Raw genomic sequence first — 19376 nt, forward strand, 5'->3', positions numbered from 1 at the left:
GGTCTAGTGAGATACCAAAACACACACTATCCTACAGCAGTCAATGGGAAAGAATTTCTATTCTGTGCAAAAATGAAGTGAAAAAACTGTGCCTCGTGAGTTGAACATAACATTTATTTTATTTTCATGCAAAGTGTGGTGTTTAATGCTACTGTTGTTAGGGAGGAATAATTTAGCCATGACTTAGCACCCCATTTCAGAAGACATTAGGCTTCTCAATTCCTGTTCTGTGTTATTTCAGTGCCTGCTGTGGATCAGACACCGAATGGGTATATCTGTGACGAGTGTCTCACTCAGCAGTCCTCGGAAGCCTGCACGCCGACTGGACAAGCTCATTGCACCGGGAAGCAAAACACCTGCTCCTCCTTCTATGGAAGTGCACTTAGAACTGGTGAGATAAATTGATTTTCATAATTATGCGTTATATTTTCCACTGCACCAGTCTTCTTGGTATCTGGTTCTTTCTTTCAAACTAAATGCTGTTCACGCCAATTAATTCTCATTTATTTAATAGAATCCACCTGCATGTCTTCAGTAAACTCGGTTCCATCAAATACAATGTAGATATCATGTCCCATTGACCAAATATACCCTCATGATGTGGTATTTGTAAAACGCAAACCTAGACAAGAATGCAATGGAGTTCTGTACAGGGTCGGAGGCAAACTAACCCAACACTAAGATTTAGAGTGACCACACTGTTTACCTAATGGAATCTAATACAGTTGAGGCCAGATCTACAATTGGATTGCACTGCCCTTGCTTTATGCATAGTGTTAGAATGGGGGGTCTCTAGTTGGCAGAGGTAGGTACCTTTGTCCAAATAGAGACCCTTGGTTTTAGTCAGGGTAAGGGGGCTGCACTCCTAAATTACCTCTGCTCACCCCCTTAGTAGCTTGGCACGAGAAGGCAGGCTTATCTCAGAGGCAGTGTGTAAAGCTTTTGTCAACACATGCAGTAATACAGTGTAAACACTACAAATGGACCCCACACCAGTTTAGAAAATCTTTACCAGACTTAACACAAGACCAAACAAAAAAAAAACAATTCTGTAATCAAAAATAGTCTTTAAAATAGTAGAAATTTGCTTAGCTCAATGTAGATGGTAAATGTGACACTTTACTCTCAAAGTACCTTGGATGTGTCATGCAAAACAAACAAAAGGGTCGCAGTGAAGTTGATGCGTCGGTTCCTTACACTCGGGGGAGTGGATGCATCGGTGCCTTACTGCTGCCAAGGGGAGTTAATGCTCGCTTCCTTACTATATAGGGAGTTGATGCTTCGGTTTCTTACTGTGATCCGGTGCAATGTGTCAAGATGGCACCTCGATGTGATGATACGGTGCGATGTGACACAATGATGTCTTTGATGCGATGCGACAACATTGGATGTGATGCCTGCACGCCCAATGGTCGTGCGGCTCACTCTGTAACTTCTGGCCCTGAAACGCGCTTTTCCAGTGATGTGACTGCGACCTCTGCGATTGCGACGCGTTTCATCGGTGATGCAACAGCAACTGCTGCGGCGGCGACATGCTTCTCCTAGTTCCATCGCGCTTCCAGCTCCCAGCGACATACAGTCTTCTCCGAGGGCCCAAAAAACAGTAGGCACATTTATGCAGTTAGAATTCCCAGCAAGTGAATTCAGGGGCGCTGGTGGTGAAGTCTTGTAGTCCTGAGACTTCAGGAAGAAGGCAAGCACACTTCAAGCCTTTGGAGATTCTTCTTCAAAATTATGAAAAGTCCACAAAAGTCCTTTTCCCTTTTCCTTGGCAAATAAGGTAACCACTGCAGGCCATCCCCGGAAATAGCAAATCAGTACATGGGGCAGTCTCCTCCTTCAGCTTAATTGCTTCTTCGCTTTGGAAAAGGTCTGTCTTTATTCCCAGAAGTGATCTAAAGTTATGGGTTCTGGGCCCCAATATTTATACCAGTACATCCTTTGTCCTCTGAAGGCAGAGGGTGCCTGTGACCAGCCAAAACCAGTTCTGGGCAGTTTCCTGGCAGGAGGTGGAGACAGCATTGTCTGAGACCAGACCTGGCTCAGGTAAATGAAAGGAAATCGCCTCCCCCTACTCTCTATTCTATGAGGGTTCAGGTCAGTAAAAGGAAATCTCTGCCCCTCACTTTCTATTCAATGCAGGTCCTATTCAGCCCAGCCCTGACCCATTACACTGCTGGAGCCAAGACCCGCTCTAGCCTCTGGAGCCCCATGTCACTCACAAACCAGAAATGGAATACACAAACCTAGCAGAGGCATGCTGGATGGTTAGGCAAGAAAATACCTACTTTCTAAAAGTGGTATTTCCAAACACAGAATGTTAAAACCACCCTCACTAAATAATGCATTTTAACATTCTGAGTTCAAGCATACTAAACTCTGATTTCTACCTAGTTTCCTGGGTCAGTTAAGATTATAAGATTTTTTAATCAAACTGCCCATCTGGCCTATGGGGACAAAATTGGATATAGTTCACTATCAGAACATGCCACACGATGCACCCTGCCCATGGGGGTACCTTGGGCCTACCTTAGGGGTGACTAAAATGTAGAAAAGGGAAGATTTAGGTTCTGGCAATTTTGTGCACTTGCGAAGTCGATATGGCACTCCCAGACTGCACACAGGCAATGGCAGGCCTGAGCCATATTTGACAAGCTGCTTCTGTGTGTGGCACAACCAGTGCTGCAGGCCCACAGCAGCATTTATTTCTAGGCCCTTGGCACATATGGTGCGCTGTTCTAGTGTCTGGTAAGAAAATCAAATAAGCCAATCATGGAGTAACTAAACCATTACAACAATTTACAATAGGGAGTACTTGCACTTTGGCAGTGAATCGCAGTAGAAAAGTGCCCAAAGCATCTAGACCAGCAAACACATAGTAAAAACACAGGATGCAATAGAAAAAAAATTCTCTAAGCAACACAAGGCCACCTTGCATGGCCCTGCATTGATTGGTAAATATGGAGTAATGCGAGGGAATACAAGTGACTGGCTTGCATTACTCCGCCCTATGAAGGCATTGTATCTATCAATCAAGAATTTGTAGAGCGCATTACTTACCCGTCAGGGTCTCAAGGCGCTGGGGGAGAAAAAGGGGGAGGGTCGCTACTGGTTGAACATCCAGGTCTTGAGTAGTTTCCTGAATTCAGCAGGTCTTGGGTCTATCGTAAGCTCAGTGGGAGGATGTTCCAGGTCTTGGCGGCGAGGTGAGAGAAAGATCTTCCACCGGTGGTTGTTTTTCAGATGTGAGGGACGGTGGCAAGGGCAAGGTCAGCGGAACGGAGCTGGCGGTTGGGGATGTAGAGTAAGAGCCGTCTGTTGAGATAGGCTGGGACGGTCTTGTGGAGTGCGTTGTGTGCGTGGATGAGGAGCTTGAAAGAAATCCTCTTGTTGACAGGGAGCCCGTGCAGGTTTCTCAGGTGGGGGGTGATGTTGATGTGGCTTGATACGTTGAGGATCAGGCGTGCAGAGGTGTTTTGAATGCGTTGCTGTAGTTTGATGAGCTTAGCCGGGGCTCCTGCATAGAGGGCTCTTCCATAGTTGAGTTTGCTTCTGTCGAGGGCCTGGATGCCTGTTCTTCTTGTATCTGTCGGGATCTACCTGTAGATCTTGCGGAGCATGCTGAGGTTGTTGAAGCAGGAGGAGGAGACTGCATGGCTTCCTTGGTCATGGAGAGTGTTGAGTCGAGGATGACTCCCAGGTTGCGTGTGCGGTTGGTGGGTGTCGGGGCTGCTCCCAGTGCCGTAGGCCACCAGGAGTCATCCCAGGCTGAAGGGTTGGAGCCGAGGATGAGGACCTCCATCTTGTCCGTGTTCAGCTTCAGTTGGCTGATCTTCATCCAGTCGGCGGCAGCTTTTATTCTTTCGTGGAGGTTGGATTTGGCAGTGAGGGGGTCCGTAGTGAGGGAGAGGGTCACTTGAGTGTCGTCGGCGTAGGAGAATATGTTGGGGTTGTGCTGTCGGGCGACTTATGCGAGCGGGGCCATGTAGATTTTGAACAGTGTCGGGCTGAGGGATGAACCCTGGGGTACGCCGCAGATTATCTTGGAGGCTGAGGATTGGAATGGGGAAGACGGACGCTCTGGGTTCTGCCGGAGAGGAAGGAGGTGGTCCATTCCAGGGCCTTGTCTCGGATCCCTGCGTGATGGAGGTGTGTGCATAGTGTACGGTGGCTGACGGTGTCGATGGTGGCGGAGAGGTCTAGTAGGATGAGGGCCGCTGTCTCACCATTGTCCAGCTGGGTCCTGATGTCATCTGTGGTGGCGATGAGGGCAGTCTCGGTGCTGTGGTTGCTGCGGAACCCTGACTGGGATGGGTCCAGGATGCTGTTTTCTTCGAGGTATCGGGTTAGCTGTCTGTTGACGATCTTCTCGATGACCTTGGCTGGGAACAGAAGCAGGGAGATGGGCCGGAAGTTCTTGAGGTCTCTCGGGTCTGCCTTGGATGGATGGATGGGTTTTTATATAGCGCAATATCACCGCCAGGTCTCAAAGCGCTTTGCATTGGGATCCCGTCCTGGTTTTTCCCTGTGAGATAGCCCCTACTGGGTATCCCCAAGGTGAAAGCCAGGCATCCCGCCGCGGGGGGGCGTAGTGGAGATTAAGCAAGCTATTGCCCAGAGTTGCAAAGTGTGAACCTGTGATTCGAGTAGGCACCGAAGCTAGAATTACCGAGTCCGTGGACATTTTGGGCTCAAGACCCTGCCGCGTCGGGAATTGAACCCTGGTCCCGGGTCTGATCTCAGCGTCCGGGTCTGCCTCCTCTAACCAGTGAGCCACACTTCTCCACGCCTTGCATTTTTTGAGTAGGGCGTTGATCTCGGCGTGCTTCCAGTTCTCTGGGAAGGTCGTTGTCTCGAAGGAGAGATTAATGACGTTGCGCAGGTGGGGAGCGATGGAGCTGCTGGCTTTGTTGAAAGATGTGGTTCGGGAGTGGGTCTGATGGGGAGCTGGAGTGGATTGTGCTCATGGTCTTGATGGTGTCATCTATGTTCACGTTGGCCCAGGCTGGCAGGGGTCATGGTCAATGGTGTGTGGGGTGTCTGGACTGTCGATGTCTGTTGGGGCTGCCTGGGCATTGAAGCTGTCGTGGATGTCAGCGATCTTGCGATGGAGGAAGGTGGCGAGGGAGTCGCACAGGGCTTGCGATGGCGGGATGTTGTTGGTGTTGGAGCTGGGGTTGGAGAGTTCATTTACGATGTTGAAGAGCTCCTTGCTGTTGTGTGCATTGTTGTCGAGGCGGTCTTTAAAGGAGGTCCTCTTGGCAGACCTGATGAGGTGATGGTGTTTGCGGAAGGCGTCCTTGTGGGCTGCGAGGCTGTCCGATGTCTTTTCTTCTCTAGTTTCCGGCAGGTGCGCTTGGAGGCTAGGAGTTCTAGGGTGAACCACCTAGCTCTCTTGCTAGTATCTCTGTTGGTGGGTTACTTCAGCAGGGTAAGAGTGTTGGCGCCCATTCTTGTGAATGTGGTGGTTCATCCCGACCCACAGGTGCTGTCAAGTTCTGATATTGGTGTGCTGAATGAGACCTACCCAGAAACCAGGGCCATGAGAACTTGCAGAACACTGTCTCAAAGGGTGAATGGGAAACAAGATAAGTCTAAAAAAAAGGATGGTAAGGCAACTATCAGCTCTGTTATACCAACCCTTTTTGTATTCAAGGGCACTAATAACGATGGTAATGGTAATGGTGCAATTATAACTCCTGACTTCCTAGCTTCACTTATAAAAAACTTAGAAGTTTCCTTAACAGCAAAAATGGAGGAGCTTATTAAACCATTAACCAATAAGATAGATAACCTAGCCAAGGAAGTGACAAGGCTGGGTGGTCTGTTATCGTTACAGAAAAATGTCACATCTAGTGGAAATGTACATTCTGGGGGGAAAGGGAGTGAAATTGCTGAAGTCAATGATACACGAAATAAAGGGAGGGAGAATGTTGTTGTTGCAGTGGCCTCAGGGCCTGAAACTTCTATATCCCTGTGACAGCTGCTCCGCTGCAACAACCATCTACAAACCCACAAAGCAGTAGAGCTCCCAGACCCCCGAGGTACAATCGCTATCTTAATTTACCACCAGATAGTGCTCCGTTTGTGGCAGTTCTGACTAATGTGCCCCCTTGTGGCACCGATCCCGCATCTCCTTTTGACGAATCTCAAACCTCTTTGAAAAATAAAACAGTGTCATGGCTCAACAAAAACTGTGGTTTCCCCGTCTCATATTCTGACCAAATTATGACAGTTAGGCGTGTAAACTGGGTAGGGCCGTCTAAAAAGACTGGGTTAGGGGACTGTATAGTTGTAAATTTCAAACACCCCCAGCATGTGGCAACTATTCTTTTGAGGGCTTCTGCTCTGGTATATAATATGAATAGTATCTGTGTATGCCCCCTGGGTTACTTTTATGCGCATTTGTGCAAACCTCTACCACAACAGAGTTTAACCAGGCGGGGGCTTGAACCGTATACTCCTGTGCAAGAGTCTCAATTTCTTTATAATGTCACTAATTCCTGTGGGTCAGGTGGACCCATTGGAACTTATAACAGGAGTCCCAGTGCCGGTCACTATCAATATGGGTCGAATTTAAACACACAGAACAGGTATGAAGTGTTATCCGGTCTTGAGCAGTGTGATTGACTGGGGGCACCTGCGGCTCAGGAGACCAGGGCTTCAGGGGAATCTATAAATTCTGTTAACCCGGTGGGTAAAATGTCAGGATATCTTGCTGTCTCTTGGAATATTGCTGGTCTTGCGGCCAAAATGTCTGATGTAAATTGGGTTACCTACATAAAGCAATTCTCTATTATCTGTTTGCAAGAGACTTGGGAGCTGGGCTGTAACCTCTTCTTAGAAGGGTATAAGGCCTTCTTTGTGCCAGCCTTGCCATCATTGCGGGGAAGGCCCAAGGGGGGTCTTATAATCTTTGTCTCCATATTAATACCATGTGAAGTACAAAGAATTGAAGTACAACACACAGGGGTTATGGGCTTAATTCTATCTGGAGGTAATGTCCTTGTGGGCCTGGTGAATTTTTATAATGCTGCTTTTGATAGTGCGGGTAGGAATCACATTCATGTACTTAATTCTTTTGTCTCTAATTTTATGAAAAATGTGGGCCATAACCTCATGATTATGGGGGATTTTAATTTGCATCCTTGTATAGATCCATTGCTCAAGTGCTTACCAGAAATGACCTGTGCTCGTGCGGACTGTCTTCATATGGAGCACACTAAGGAGGGGGAAATGTGCAATGACCTAATGAATGACTTTGACCTCTTTTTGGCTATGTCACTAAAGGACCCGTCATATCGTTTTGATACCCCTACCTTTAAGGGGCATGGAAGGGGTACTTTTATAGACCATATTCTTGTCTCGAGGACGATGCAACCTTTTTTAGATTCTTTTTGCATCCTCCTTAGCGAATTCAGTGACCATAACCCTGTAACAATCTATCTGAATTGTCCCTGGGTAAAAAAAGGCAAGAAGAGTATTGATCAAGGTAGACTGGGCACAACAGCATGGTCTCTGCGGATATCCTTTATAAGAACATCTCTGAAGGGTGTGCAGAGGACATTAATGTTTATATTAACGGGGGGTGATCCTAGGCTGGTCCTAGAGGCTTATCAAAATATTTCGGAGAAGGTGTCAGCGTTTCTATCGGTCCCTAATAAAACACAGGCTAATGTAGGCCCGAGATGGTTTAGCCATGACTGTACTGTAGCTGCTCGCAAACTGAGGCTTGCATTGTCAGCTTCCCCGAGGAATCGGGAGGTTGTAAAACTCTGTAGAAAGGAATTTAAGGCTATTACCATCGCCCGTAAGGAGCTACTGAGGAAAGAGGCCTGGGAGGAACTGCTTGACCCCTCTACCCTGAATAGCAGCACCAAATTCTGGGCTCTGGTTAAAAAACATTTTTTGACCGAGGACCCTGGAGATGGAATTGTCTGCTGTATAACTAAAGAGGAATGGGAAGGTCATTTTAAAAGTCTGTACTATTCTGAAATTCCTGGATCCATGGCTGTTGTCCCCTATGATAGGGACAGCCCCATTATTTTTGACAAAAGTGAGGTCTTGGCCGCCATAATCGGCCTCACTGCTAATAAAGCACCAGGTCCTGACGGAATACCACCGGATCTTTACAAATCTGATCCAGTTTTTTGGGCGCCCATTCTGGTTGCTGTATTTAATGCTGCGGCCACTGTGGGTTGTCCGGAAACGTGGGGACTATCAACTATAGTCCCTGTCTTTAAGAAGGGAGATAGGGGAAGTGCACTTTGTTATCAACCAATATCCCTAATTGATTCAATGGTTAAGATTATGGGGAGAGTTATACTTCAACGCTTAACAAGCTGGTCGAATGAAAATAACATCATGTCGATTTCTCAATATGGCTTTTGTGAGGGGCGCTCTACCATAACTCAGTGTCTCAACTTGTTTCTTATTCTGAATAAATATACTGATGTACAGAAAGGAGCAATTCACCTTGCCTTCATGGATCTGTCCTCAGCCTTCGACTGTGTCAACAGGGGGAGGCTGTGGCAGACCATGAGGGACAAGGGAATTGATGGGGGGATCGTGGAGTTCCTAGCGGATCTGCATAATGACACAAGAGCCAATGTGAGGTTCTCATCGACTGGGGAAACCACGGGTTGTTTTACTATTAATAAAGGTGTACGTCAGGGGTGCATCCTGGCCCCTTTTCTTTTTAATTTTTATATAAATGACTTAGAGGCAGAACTACAAGAGGTAAAATCAGATTGTCCCAGAGCTGGTGCGAGGGGTATTCCTTTGCTTTTATATGCCGACGATGCGGTTTTAATTTCACGAACAGAATTAGGTCTCCAGGCACTTTTGAATGCTTTTAATAATTTTATGTCTGATAGGGACCTTATGGTCAACAATTCTAAATCTTTTATAATGCATGTTGGCCGTCAACCTAAAAAGAAGTTCAATTTTAAATTGAATGATGTTCTGATTCCTATCACCCAGACGTTCTCATACTTGGGTGTTTTATTCGATACGAAGCTTTGTTGGGCCCCACATTTGGCCAAGAAAAAGGGGGAAATGACTAGAGTAAATGCCTCCATCTTCAACTTTGCCTCTAAATTTGGGAAAAAGCCAAATGTGGCTATGATGAAATTATACAACGCTAAATCCATAGCCACTGCAGTATACGGAAGCGAGATATGGGGCTACACAAGTGGCGAACAACTACAAATAGTTGAAAATAATTTTCTAAAGCGCCTGTTGTGTGTCCCTGGTAGTACACCGAATTTAGCTGTTCATGAAGAACTTGGTTGTCTGCATCTATCCGACATTGTTGGATTGAAACCACTGTTGTGCTGGGTAAAATTATGGTTAAGTGATGAAATTCCTTTAACCCACCAGATAGTGGAAGATCTTGTATCACTCGATCATGCAATGTGTGTACCTTGGCTTAAATATTTGAAGTCCCAATTTTTGAAGCTTGGCCGCCTGAACTTGTTTGATAACCCGAGGGATATAGTTAAGGGTGATGTTGTAGCAATCAAGAGAGCCTTTTTCTTGAATTGTAATGCTCTAAGAGATGAAGTTGAGCTCTCGAAACCTAATGTTAGAAAGTATATCATGTTAAGAACTTGTGATTCTATGGAAATGTATCTAACATGCTCCTTCACCTCCCATGAGAAATTTTTGCTGACTCGGTTCAGGTTTAACATCTTTCATCATCTTTTAAATAGACCTAAGTCGGACATTTTTAAGAAACCTGCAGCTCCCTGTGGCTGCCACAGGATATGCTGCATTTTATATTTTTATGTACATTTTATGAATATCCCCGTAGGCGGTATCTGGTTACTCTTTTAAAGAAATTTAATTTTAATCAAATCAGACCCGCCCTTATGTACCTACAGCTGCTGCACTCTGACAGTGTTCTCCAGGTGTTAGAATTTTTAAAATTAACCATGAGACTAAGAAAATGTTTGGATGAGTAATTGTGTATTAACTGCAGCCAAAGCACTATTGCACTTTTTTCTGTATATGGATATTACTTGCACTTTTTCTTGTACTGATTTTGTCTACGCACTCTTTTAAGAAATATTTGTGTTGTATGTAATCTAGATTGACTTTGTGATTATTGTGATGTTTTTAATATGAACTGTTTAATGTGTGTACTTTTATGGATTGCAATATATCCGAAATAAAGTCAATTTGAATTTGAGTGTTGGCGCAATCGTTGATCCAGCGTCTGAGGTTGCAGACAGCATCGTTGATGTTGGAGGAGTCGGTGTGTGGGATGAGAGTGAGGTTTCCGTGTAGTTGGTCTTACGTGATTTTGCTCCAGCAGTGACTGGGGATCTGTTGGGTGCGGTGGTGTGTGGTGGGTTTCTGGAAGGTGAAGTGCATGCAGCAGTGGTTGATCCAGAGGAGTTTGGTGGTGTATCTGAAGGCAATGTGGGAGCTTGAGGAGAAGACAGGGTCCAGAGTGTGGCCGGCGGAATGGGTAGGCATTGTGACATGCTGTGTCAGTCCAAGGTAGGCGAGGTTGTCGATCAGGGTGGTGGAGTTGCTGTCGTTGTTCTCAAGGTGAAAGTTCAGGTCTCCGAGGAGGATGGAGTCCCTGAATTGGGGTCGGGGTCCGGGGAAGTCTGTAGATGAGGGTACCTAGGAGGGTGGTATTGGGGTCTGTGTGGATCTGGAAGTGCATGTGTTCAGCGGTGCTGACAGAGTCGACAGTGTTGGTCAAGACCCTGACGCTGTTCTTGTGAACAATGGCGATTTCTCCACCGACTCTGTTGGTGTGGTCTCTGCGGGTGATCATGTAGCCGTCTGGGATGGCTATGGCGGTGTCGGGTGCAGAGGAGTAGTTCATCCAAGTCTCTGTCAGAAAGGCGAATTCAGGGGATGATGTGATGAGCCGGTCCCAGAGCTCAACGGCATGCTTGCGTGCTGAGCGGGTGTTCAGTAGGATGCATCAGAGGTGGTTGAGGTTTTTCTTGACAGGTGGTTCGGTGACTATGAGGCTTGTGTAGCTGCAGTTCTAGCAGGTGAAGGGACCATGTGTGCGTTTCGGTGCGGCCTTGATGCAGGTGTAGATCCATTCAGAGTTGGGGGCTTGCAGTATGCTGGCATCGTAGCAGCAGTGGTCATCGTGGCGAGTGCGGGGTCAAGGTTTCTGGTGCTGGGCGCGGTCCCGGCATGGATGGGGACACATGGGCTTGCCTTAGGGCCGCCTTCAGCACGCCAGCGGCACGGACGCGCAGCAGCCGCCATATATGGGTACGTAAGAAGAAGGAGCAGCTCGGAGGCGGGAGGCGGGGGCAGCGAATGGGCAGTCAAGGGGGTGGGGAAGCGCAGGACAAAGCGGCGGGACAGAAGCAAGGGCACAGAATCCCAGGGGCAACGGAGGGGACAGAAGAAGAAAAAGGCACAAAATCATGGGGGCAGCGAAGGGGACAGAAGAAGAAGAAGGCACAGAATCATGGGGGCAGCGAAGGGGACAGGAGGAGAAAAAGGCACAGAGTCATGGGGGCAGCGAAGGGGACAGAAGGAGAAAGGCACAGAATCACGGGGACAGCGAAGGGGACAGAAGGAGAAAAAGGAACAGAATCATGGGGCAGTGAAGGGGACAGAAAGAGAAAAAGGCACAGAATCACAGGTGCAGCGAAGGGGACAGAAGGAGGAAAAAGGCACAGAATCACAGGGGCAGCGAAGGGGACAGAAGGAGAAAGGCACAGAATCACGGGGGCAGCGAAGGGGACAGAAGGAAAAAACAGGCACAGAATCACGGGGGCAGTGAAGGGGGGTCAGACAACAGCAGTCACAAACACCAAGAGAGTCCAATACAATGGAATGACAAATGACAAACAAACCTAAGACATACCACTGGCCACCAGGGATGAGATGCAGGTGGTAGCCTGCGGGTGGTGGATAGCCTCGAACTTCATCAGAAGTGGGACTGCATCCAGTCCCCAGCGAAATGCACAGCGAATTGCCACATTTGGCTTTTCTTTTCTCCTCATTTTAGTCACATAAATCCATTTTATCAATTTTTATCATGTTTTATCCTATTTTATCCACTTTTCTGAAGACGGGACCACACGCTCCGTGTACATGTAATTTTCAATTTTCTACTGCTCAAATGGTGTCTCTTCAGACTTTTTACCAGGAACATGATTGACACATGAATTCTTCCAACGCAGTGTTTATTCAGATAAAATCACCCAATGCATTTCGGGCTGTTATGCCACCTATTCTGTGTGTCCGTTGTTAATCAGTACGGAAGGTATGTGATACCCGAGGGAGTAGTATAAATGGAGGGTGATATTTGTAACGAATGTTGGAAGGTTTTTAGACCGCCAGCAGAAAAATGTGTAAATTAAATGGATCACCGCATGAGGTTTCCGTTTTGTTTATGAGGGGAAAGAATTCCTGAGGAAGTATAATGTTGTATAAACAAAGAAATTTAGAGCCATGCAGCAAACACGCCGGCAAAGAACACCGACAAGAACGGGGAGGCATAGCATATTTCCTAGGTTGGGAAGAGCGGGGTTTTGAAAAAGAGGGTAATAATGAGGGTACATTGTGTTGGTTACATTGTGTTGGTTCATTAGATAATTATAACACGGTAATTATTTTTGGGCAATGGGCATAATATGTTTTTATAACAGTAGATTATATCGAGAAACGTGAAAGTTGTGCATGTACAGTCGTGTAATTGCATTGTTTTGTGATTAATTACAGTAACCCCCGAAGAAGGGCATAACAGCCCGAAATGCATTGGGTGATTTTATCTGAATAAACACTGCGTTGGAAGAATTCATGTGTCAATCATGTTCCTGGTAAAAAGTCTGAAGAGACACCATTTGAGCAGTAGAAAATTGAAAATTACATGTACACGGAGCGTGTGGTCCCGTCTTCAGAAAAGTGGATAAAATAGGATAAAACATGATAAAAATGGATAAAATGGATTTATGTGACTAAAATGAGGAGAAAAGAAAAGCCAAATGTGGCAATTCGCTGTGCATTTCGCTGGGGACTGGATGCAGTCCCACTTCTGATGTTGTTAGTACCCGGTGCCCTTGGGCGGGGCACTCAGCAAATCGCACGCATGCAAAGATAAAAGGATGGATAAAATGAAACACAATTGAAATACATTCAGAAAACTAAAGGAGTGCGTCCTGACTCTGGAAAACGTAGCCTCGAACTTCCTCAGCAGGGGCAGCTGAGGCAGGGGACACACAGGCAGTGCTGTGCGGAGGGGGAGTGACCTACCTAGTGGGGTCAAAGGTCACTGGAGAGTAGATGTTACAACGCATACACCCATGGATTTATTTTCATTCCCACATTTACCAAGTCTGGTAAACCAGCGAATGCTTCAAAAGTCTACGGTACGGTACAATAAGAATAAATATCTTTATGTTCCCTCATTATTTCATCTGTTAGCATTCTGCAGCACACTTACAAAGCTTTGCTCCTCCTACGCGTGTGCTTGGCAGATCTCAAGTTCCGTAAGCCACTTTCTGTATGGCGAATGTTCATTTCCTACTGCCAGAAGGCCACCAATTGTTACAGTCTTATTGGGAAAAATCCTCACCCAATACAATATGGGATTTGCGGAGTTCAATGATGGGGCTGTTGAGGTGGGAGAGAATGGCGGACATGTCACGTTTAGGAGAGTAGACATACCCCACGTTGGACACCATATTGCCAGTCCAGAGCTTGCAAACACATATTGTCCCTCATCGTCTGACCAGTTTTCTACAAAATTACATGGAAAGAATTTGCGAATGAGAATGGCCACCCCATATTTTTTGTAGCTAGTCATGGTGTCACTGAATACGGTAGGGGCACGACTGGTTGATGTCCGGCAGCTTGGGAGGACTCATCCCACCCGTTCAATGAGTTTCTCTGCCTCCCTTGCTAAAAGCTGTGTCTCTTGGAAAAGGGCTAATGTCAGTGCTCAGATCTTTTCCTGTTTAATATGAGTCCAGCACATTAACTTTGAGCGTGATGAAAGAAAGGGGGTGGTGGGCTATGGTAGTGGCCATTAGCGAGTGAAGCTGATGAAGTATACGGCTGCTGTGGGTGCACAGGAATGGTGCAGGTGAAGGGGAGCCTGAACCCCAACATTATCTAAGGGCATGTGCGGAGGTAGGCAGATTAGGGGGATTTGGCACAGGGAGGTTAAGCCAATAAGGAGGCAGACCAGACAAAGTAAAAAGGGTGGTAAGGATATGAGTAGTAAATGTATGCTCAGGTGGTGTTAAGTGTATGTTTCTTGTGTGTCGACACCCCTCTTGGAGACATAGGATGGCATGGGGTACTCATGATGGTCATTCTCTTAAGAGATAAGTATATTCAGGGTGCCAAGACTGGGGGAGAGAGGAGAGAAAATAATACAGTGGGTACCAAGGGGACAGTGGTGGCTCACACAGGTAAACACAGTGAGGCGGTGCGGTGAGGCAGGGTGTGGAGGGGTAGGGGATAATGGAATTCAACATGCAACAGGATAGTGAGAAGTAAATCGTTAGATGAATAAATAAAACCACATACCTTGTCGGCGAGCACAAGGTAAGTGGTTGTATTTTTACTATCCCATTGTATTCCACTACACTCCACACCACTCCATCCCTGCCTCGCTTCACCGTCCAACTGTGCTCACCTGTACGAGCAATGACAGCAAGGGGGCATTAGCAAATTAGTTTATTAGCAACTCCAGGTCAACTGGACTGATAGCAGATCAGACACTGTCAATGTATGATGATGTATAGAGGCCATTCGTAAAGATGGTGAAGAGAGAAGTGCTTCCAACCCGAGGTAGGTAAACAAGTGCAACAACAGAGACGTGAGTGAGTATAGCAACTTTACCAGAACCGTGGCCATAATCCTGTATAATAAGAATGGTTTGGGCATGATATAGAAAATAGGCTAAGGAAGTCTGGTGGAGCATACAGTAGAGAAGTAAGTAGTATAAGACCAAATGCTATGTGCCCTCTGAATTTCCAGTTTGGGTTAAAGGACAGACCAGTGATGCATGGGATAAGATCCAAGAGGAACGTGTTGGTGTCATTGTGTTCTAGACATTCTGGTATTCCATAATAGCAGATGTGCAGGTGGAACAACCAGTCTTCAAGGTCAACTTATATTTGTTGGATTGTTGTCCAGTCTCAGGTGACCCATTCACTCTGCTGCGTTGACTTGCTTCCTGCCCACTATTTCCTCTCGGGCTTGAAAAAAGATGATGGTGTCCTATATGGTCTTGACTTCTTTATAAGATCGGTTATCTTGAGGTCTATGAAAGACAGCTGTAGGAGGTAAGTTTCTTGAGGATGGCGTCTAGAGGCTTTTCCAGTGATGGTGATGCAGAGGCCAACTTCTTCCCCCTCCCCCAATACACCCTTGAAGAGCAGCTGGTGAGAGGATTTATATGAGAATATGGTGTTAGGAGCCGGGTTCAGTAAAAGATGTAAAGAAGGCAAGGCCCAGGTGCACAGTGAGGGAAGGCAGGTGAGAGAAAGAAATCACTGTCCAGTCAAGTTGGGTTTAGATAGTGTAGCTGCCCAGCTGGCCGCCACTGCAGGAAAGTGTGAATCGGCCAAGCCAAGACATGTAGTGCAGTAGCGTCAATAAATAAAGGTGCATCATCTCAGGTCCTGAAACTCTAGGCGTTTGGCCTCTACAAGAAGGGCAGGGAGGAGATCAACAGTGGGCTGGGCTGAATCCCTTCCATGAGCAAGGGAACCAGTCTGTGTTGATAGTGTCCAGGGTCCAACTGTCTCTGGAAGGTGTGGGGCAAACCTGTAGACCAGGATAGAGGTAGTAGAAAGATCTTTTCAAGAGATGCCCAAAAATGGTGGGGGGATGGGCCTGGCTTCAACAAGGCCCAGAGAAATCCAGGTTACACCATGGTTCTGATATTAGAGCAGCTCCGTTGTGGTGAAAAGAATTGTATCCCCAAAGGAGCCCCTTGCATTGACTTGTATGGTTCACCTGTGACAGACAATGCTGAAGCCAAAGGACCCAGTTCAGCAGTGATGGGCCGTGGAGACACTAGTCCTGCCAGCTCCAGTCAGCATTATGGGATGCTGGTAAGAGGCACCGGGAGCAGTTATAGATGCCCAGCAGGCAGCAGACTCTGTCCAAGCAGGAGAAAGCAGAGCCGGATGGGGAGAAGCGGCAGTAGTGCCCTCCAGTGCTTCAAGGCCTCAGGGCCACAGTGGCTGAGGAGGTTGTCAGAGCCTGTGATATGGCTCAAAGCATGCACAGATGTCCGCAAGGCATGTTCCCACTGGGGGAGTTAGCAAGGGCGCCTGGGTGTAGAAGAAAGGACCATGTTGTTCTCCGAATCAACCAGCACCACGCAGAGAGGAGCAATCTACAACTGTAAACCGACTGAGTCCCACCGAATCAAAAAGAATCCAGAGAAATGCTTTCCATAATATTTTTTGTCATCCTGCCTGTTGGGGAATGAGGTGATTCAAAAGGAGATGGAAAACTATATAATTCTTTCTGTCCCTGCAATTCCTACCTTTCTGATGTGACTAATTGTCCACCAATACAGCACACCCCAAGGGGATACACCACACAAGATCAATACTCTTCAAAATAATTGGGATGCTACAGTCTATATGTGGTGGTGAGCTTAGCAAGGCCTACCAGTGCAAGGGATTCACCCTTCTCTGCACAGAGTCCTCAGACCAATAGGAAGAAGTTGGCACAGAAACTGGAATAGAAAATACAGAGTTTATTAAACCTCATGAGGTGGAACTACATTCACACAACACCCTTCGGTAGTGTATGAGGTAGCACACTGACTGGAAGGAGCTTGGTCCTTTTATACCCACACAGAGGCTCAAATGAAGGCGGTACAAGTACAAAATGCTGGTTTTGGGGACATGTAAGGTCATACAGAAAATGCACAGTCAACAAGTGGGAGGAGCTAACAGTTGCTAATTCTGGTGAACACATCCTGACATTTAATAACTACAACAGCTGCATGGACAGCTGCAAGCTCAACAGAGCATGTGCGAAGGTGGAAGATGCTAAATATAGTCAGTTTGTAGGCAGATTTCAAGAGCAGTTAACAGAAAGGAAGGACAGAGCACATGGCGAGCACATGGTGTCATGGTGATTGCCTTTGCCTTTATATTGTGTTAAGTTAGCATGAGCTTGTTAGAAGTTTAAACGCCATTTTCTCCTTTCTGTTGCTTTTGCACACAGCACATGATATTATAAATGTTTAGAGTTTAGCAGAATATTTTGCTTCACACGAGAATAATATGTTTTTCCTATAGAATCAGTCTGGCTTGGTAAGCGATGTCTGAACAGTGAGTGTCGAGGCCCTCAAGGTTACTTCAACACAGTAGTTGTTATTCGGTCTGATCAGCGCATGTCTTAGACATAACACATATGCAGCTGTGGGTGCCTCGAGTTTTCAGCCCGTTTAATATTGCACTGCGCAGAGCATGCAGACACAGTTTGACGAACCTTCGCTTGCAGAGAGCTGGTGTAGAATATGACGTGATCTCATTCTACTAGAACCTAAGGTATGGCGCCGCCCTTGTAAATCCAAGAGACCTTCTATAGATATCCTATATTATACTAGCAAGGGAGGGTAGGATTTAGGTGCTATTTAGCATTCTTCCCTATAGCATTTTAACATGCTTTCTCCCTTTATATTTTATGGAATTGTAGCTATGCTGATAACCTTGTTTCTTATAATATGTTTGCTTGTATGAGCTAAGATACTGTACTTGAGAACACAGTAATAGAAATAAATATTTCAAACTTGCACGTGTCCTCATTTACTCCTTGTTTTGGACTGATCAGTGAGTAGAACGAAAGAATGTTTATGTGTTCCACGTTTCCTGAGGTGTTCTAAGTTCATGTTCTGGGTTGTCTAATTATTGGGGATTTGTAAGAACCAATAAGACACTGATTGCTAGTCTAGTAGGGGATTTTGGGTACTAAGGTGAGTTTTTGGCACACCCAAACCCATCCAAGGTTCCAAGTCTTTGCGCACTGTTCTGTGTAGAAGCAGAATCCCTGCGACATGGCGCCCTAACGATGGTGGTCTTATTACATGACACTTGGGTAGTACTTCTATCAGTCCTTAACCCCTTCACTATTGTTTCCAGATAATAGTAGTGTCGGTGAAACCTACCTATTGTTACATAGGTCTTTCAAGCTTGAATCTTTTCAAACGGTTTTTCTTTTGAATTCCTACCCAGTTGTGCTACAAAGTTTTTGTTGTACCTCTTTCTTCCTGTGTCGCTATGTCTGGCGTTGATATACCGCAACATAGTCGAATTGCGGTTCGCAATCATCTGCAGACTTTTGGGATCGGGTTAGAGGGCATGGCAGTTATTTTAGTAGTGAGCGCGGAAGTGGCTTTCCCTTATAAAATTTTCTATTCGTGGGTGACCTTCCCTGGAGTGAATGCAAATACTGGTGTGTTTGACACTTATACTCTAGTGTCGTGCCACAGGAGTATGTTCCCTATAGGACACAGGAAGTTCCGATTAATGCTTGGCAGCACCGAGTTTGGTTAAATGGCGCCCTACCCCGCTCCTTATTAGGCTCCAGGTTAGGTCCTTTGTCCATTCCAGGCGCTACTTGGCCTGTTTTGGCTGGATTTACGCCGCATCACTGGCATGGAGCTGTCCCCGTTGCAGAGTTGTGACCGTTGCATACAGTCGCAATTAGTGTATTTAGGTCGTTAGTGCAATACATTTCCCGCAATCTCCCGGGCGGGGCCCCGGGGGCTGCCGCGCTTCCAGCCGGACCGAGCAGTATGAAGCTTAGTCCTGTTTGGTTAATGCTGTGATGGGTAGGCGCCCCCAGGATAGGGATGAATTTCCATTCTGGCTTGCCGAGAAATTTGACCAGCTGGAAGCAGTTTTTCCAAACACGTCTCCTGTAGAAAAGCACAGGATTCTCACAATTAGTTTGCCTAAGGACTTGACCCCAGAGTTTGGAGACTGTGAGACTTGGGGCAAAATCTTTGCGTCAGTTTATGCAAGGGCTTTGGCACCCCATCAATGACTGTCCTGCCGACGGTCATTAAACGTGTTCAGGATGAGCACGGATCTGAGGCAGCGGTTGAATTGGGAATGCGACTTTGCGGAAGTTTTGATGTGGTTGCCGATCTAGTACTTGCGAATGTCAAGGGAGATGCGGTTAACTTTCAGGTGTCTAATGCTTTGCTAGCCGTTCCCGATGCCGACAAACCCCGCCAGTTACCTAGAATTATTACGGTGGCTTATAAGACTGTGGGCTGTAATAGTTTGGGGCTCAAGTCCTTCTCTGCGAGAGAGAAGAAGCAACCCCAAGGTGAGAAGTCGGAGACTGATGACCAGTCTAAGGCTAAGAAACAGAATTGGCCGAAAAAGAAAGGTCAGGGA

At 46.5% G+C, this 19376-nt stretch overlaps 1 protein-coding gene across 2 annotated transcripts in view; it reads left to right on the forward strand.

The window, feature by feature from the left end:
• LOC144828274 (phospholipase A2 inhibitor and Ly6/PLAUR domain-containing protein-like) overlaps positions 1-19376 on the forward strand; it is a 230831-nt gene that overhangs the window by 170709 nt on the left and 40746 nt on the right. For both annotated transcript variants that reach the window (XM_078686353.1, XM_078686355.1), the window contains exon 6: positions 242-391. In XM_078686353.1, coding sequence (XP_078542479.1) covers positions 242-391 — 150 coding nt within the window. The remainder of the gene's footprint in view (positions 1-241; positions 392-19376) is intronic.

Source organism: Lissotriton helveticus, chromosome 4_1 (assembly GCF_964261635.1).
Source record: "Lissotriton helveticus chromosome 4_1, aLisHel1.1, whole genome shotgun sequence".
Classification (NCBI taxonomy): domain Eukaryota; kingdom Metazoa; phylum Chordata; class Amphibia; order Caudata; family Salamandridae; genus Lissotriton; species Lissotriton helveticus.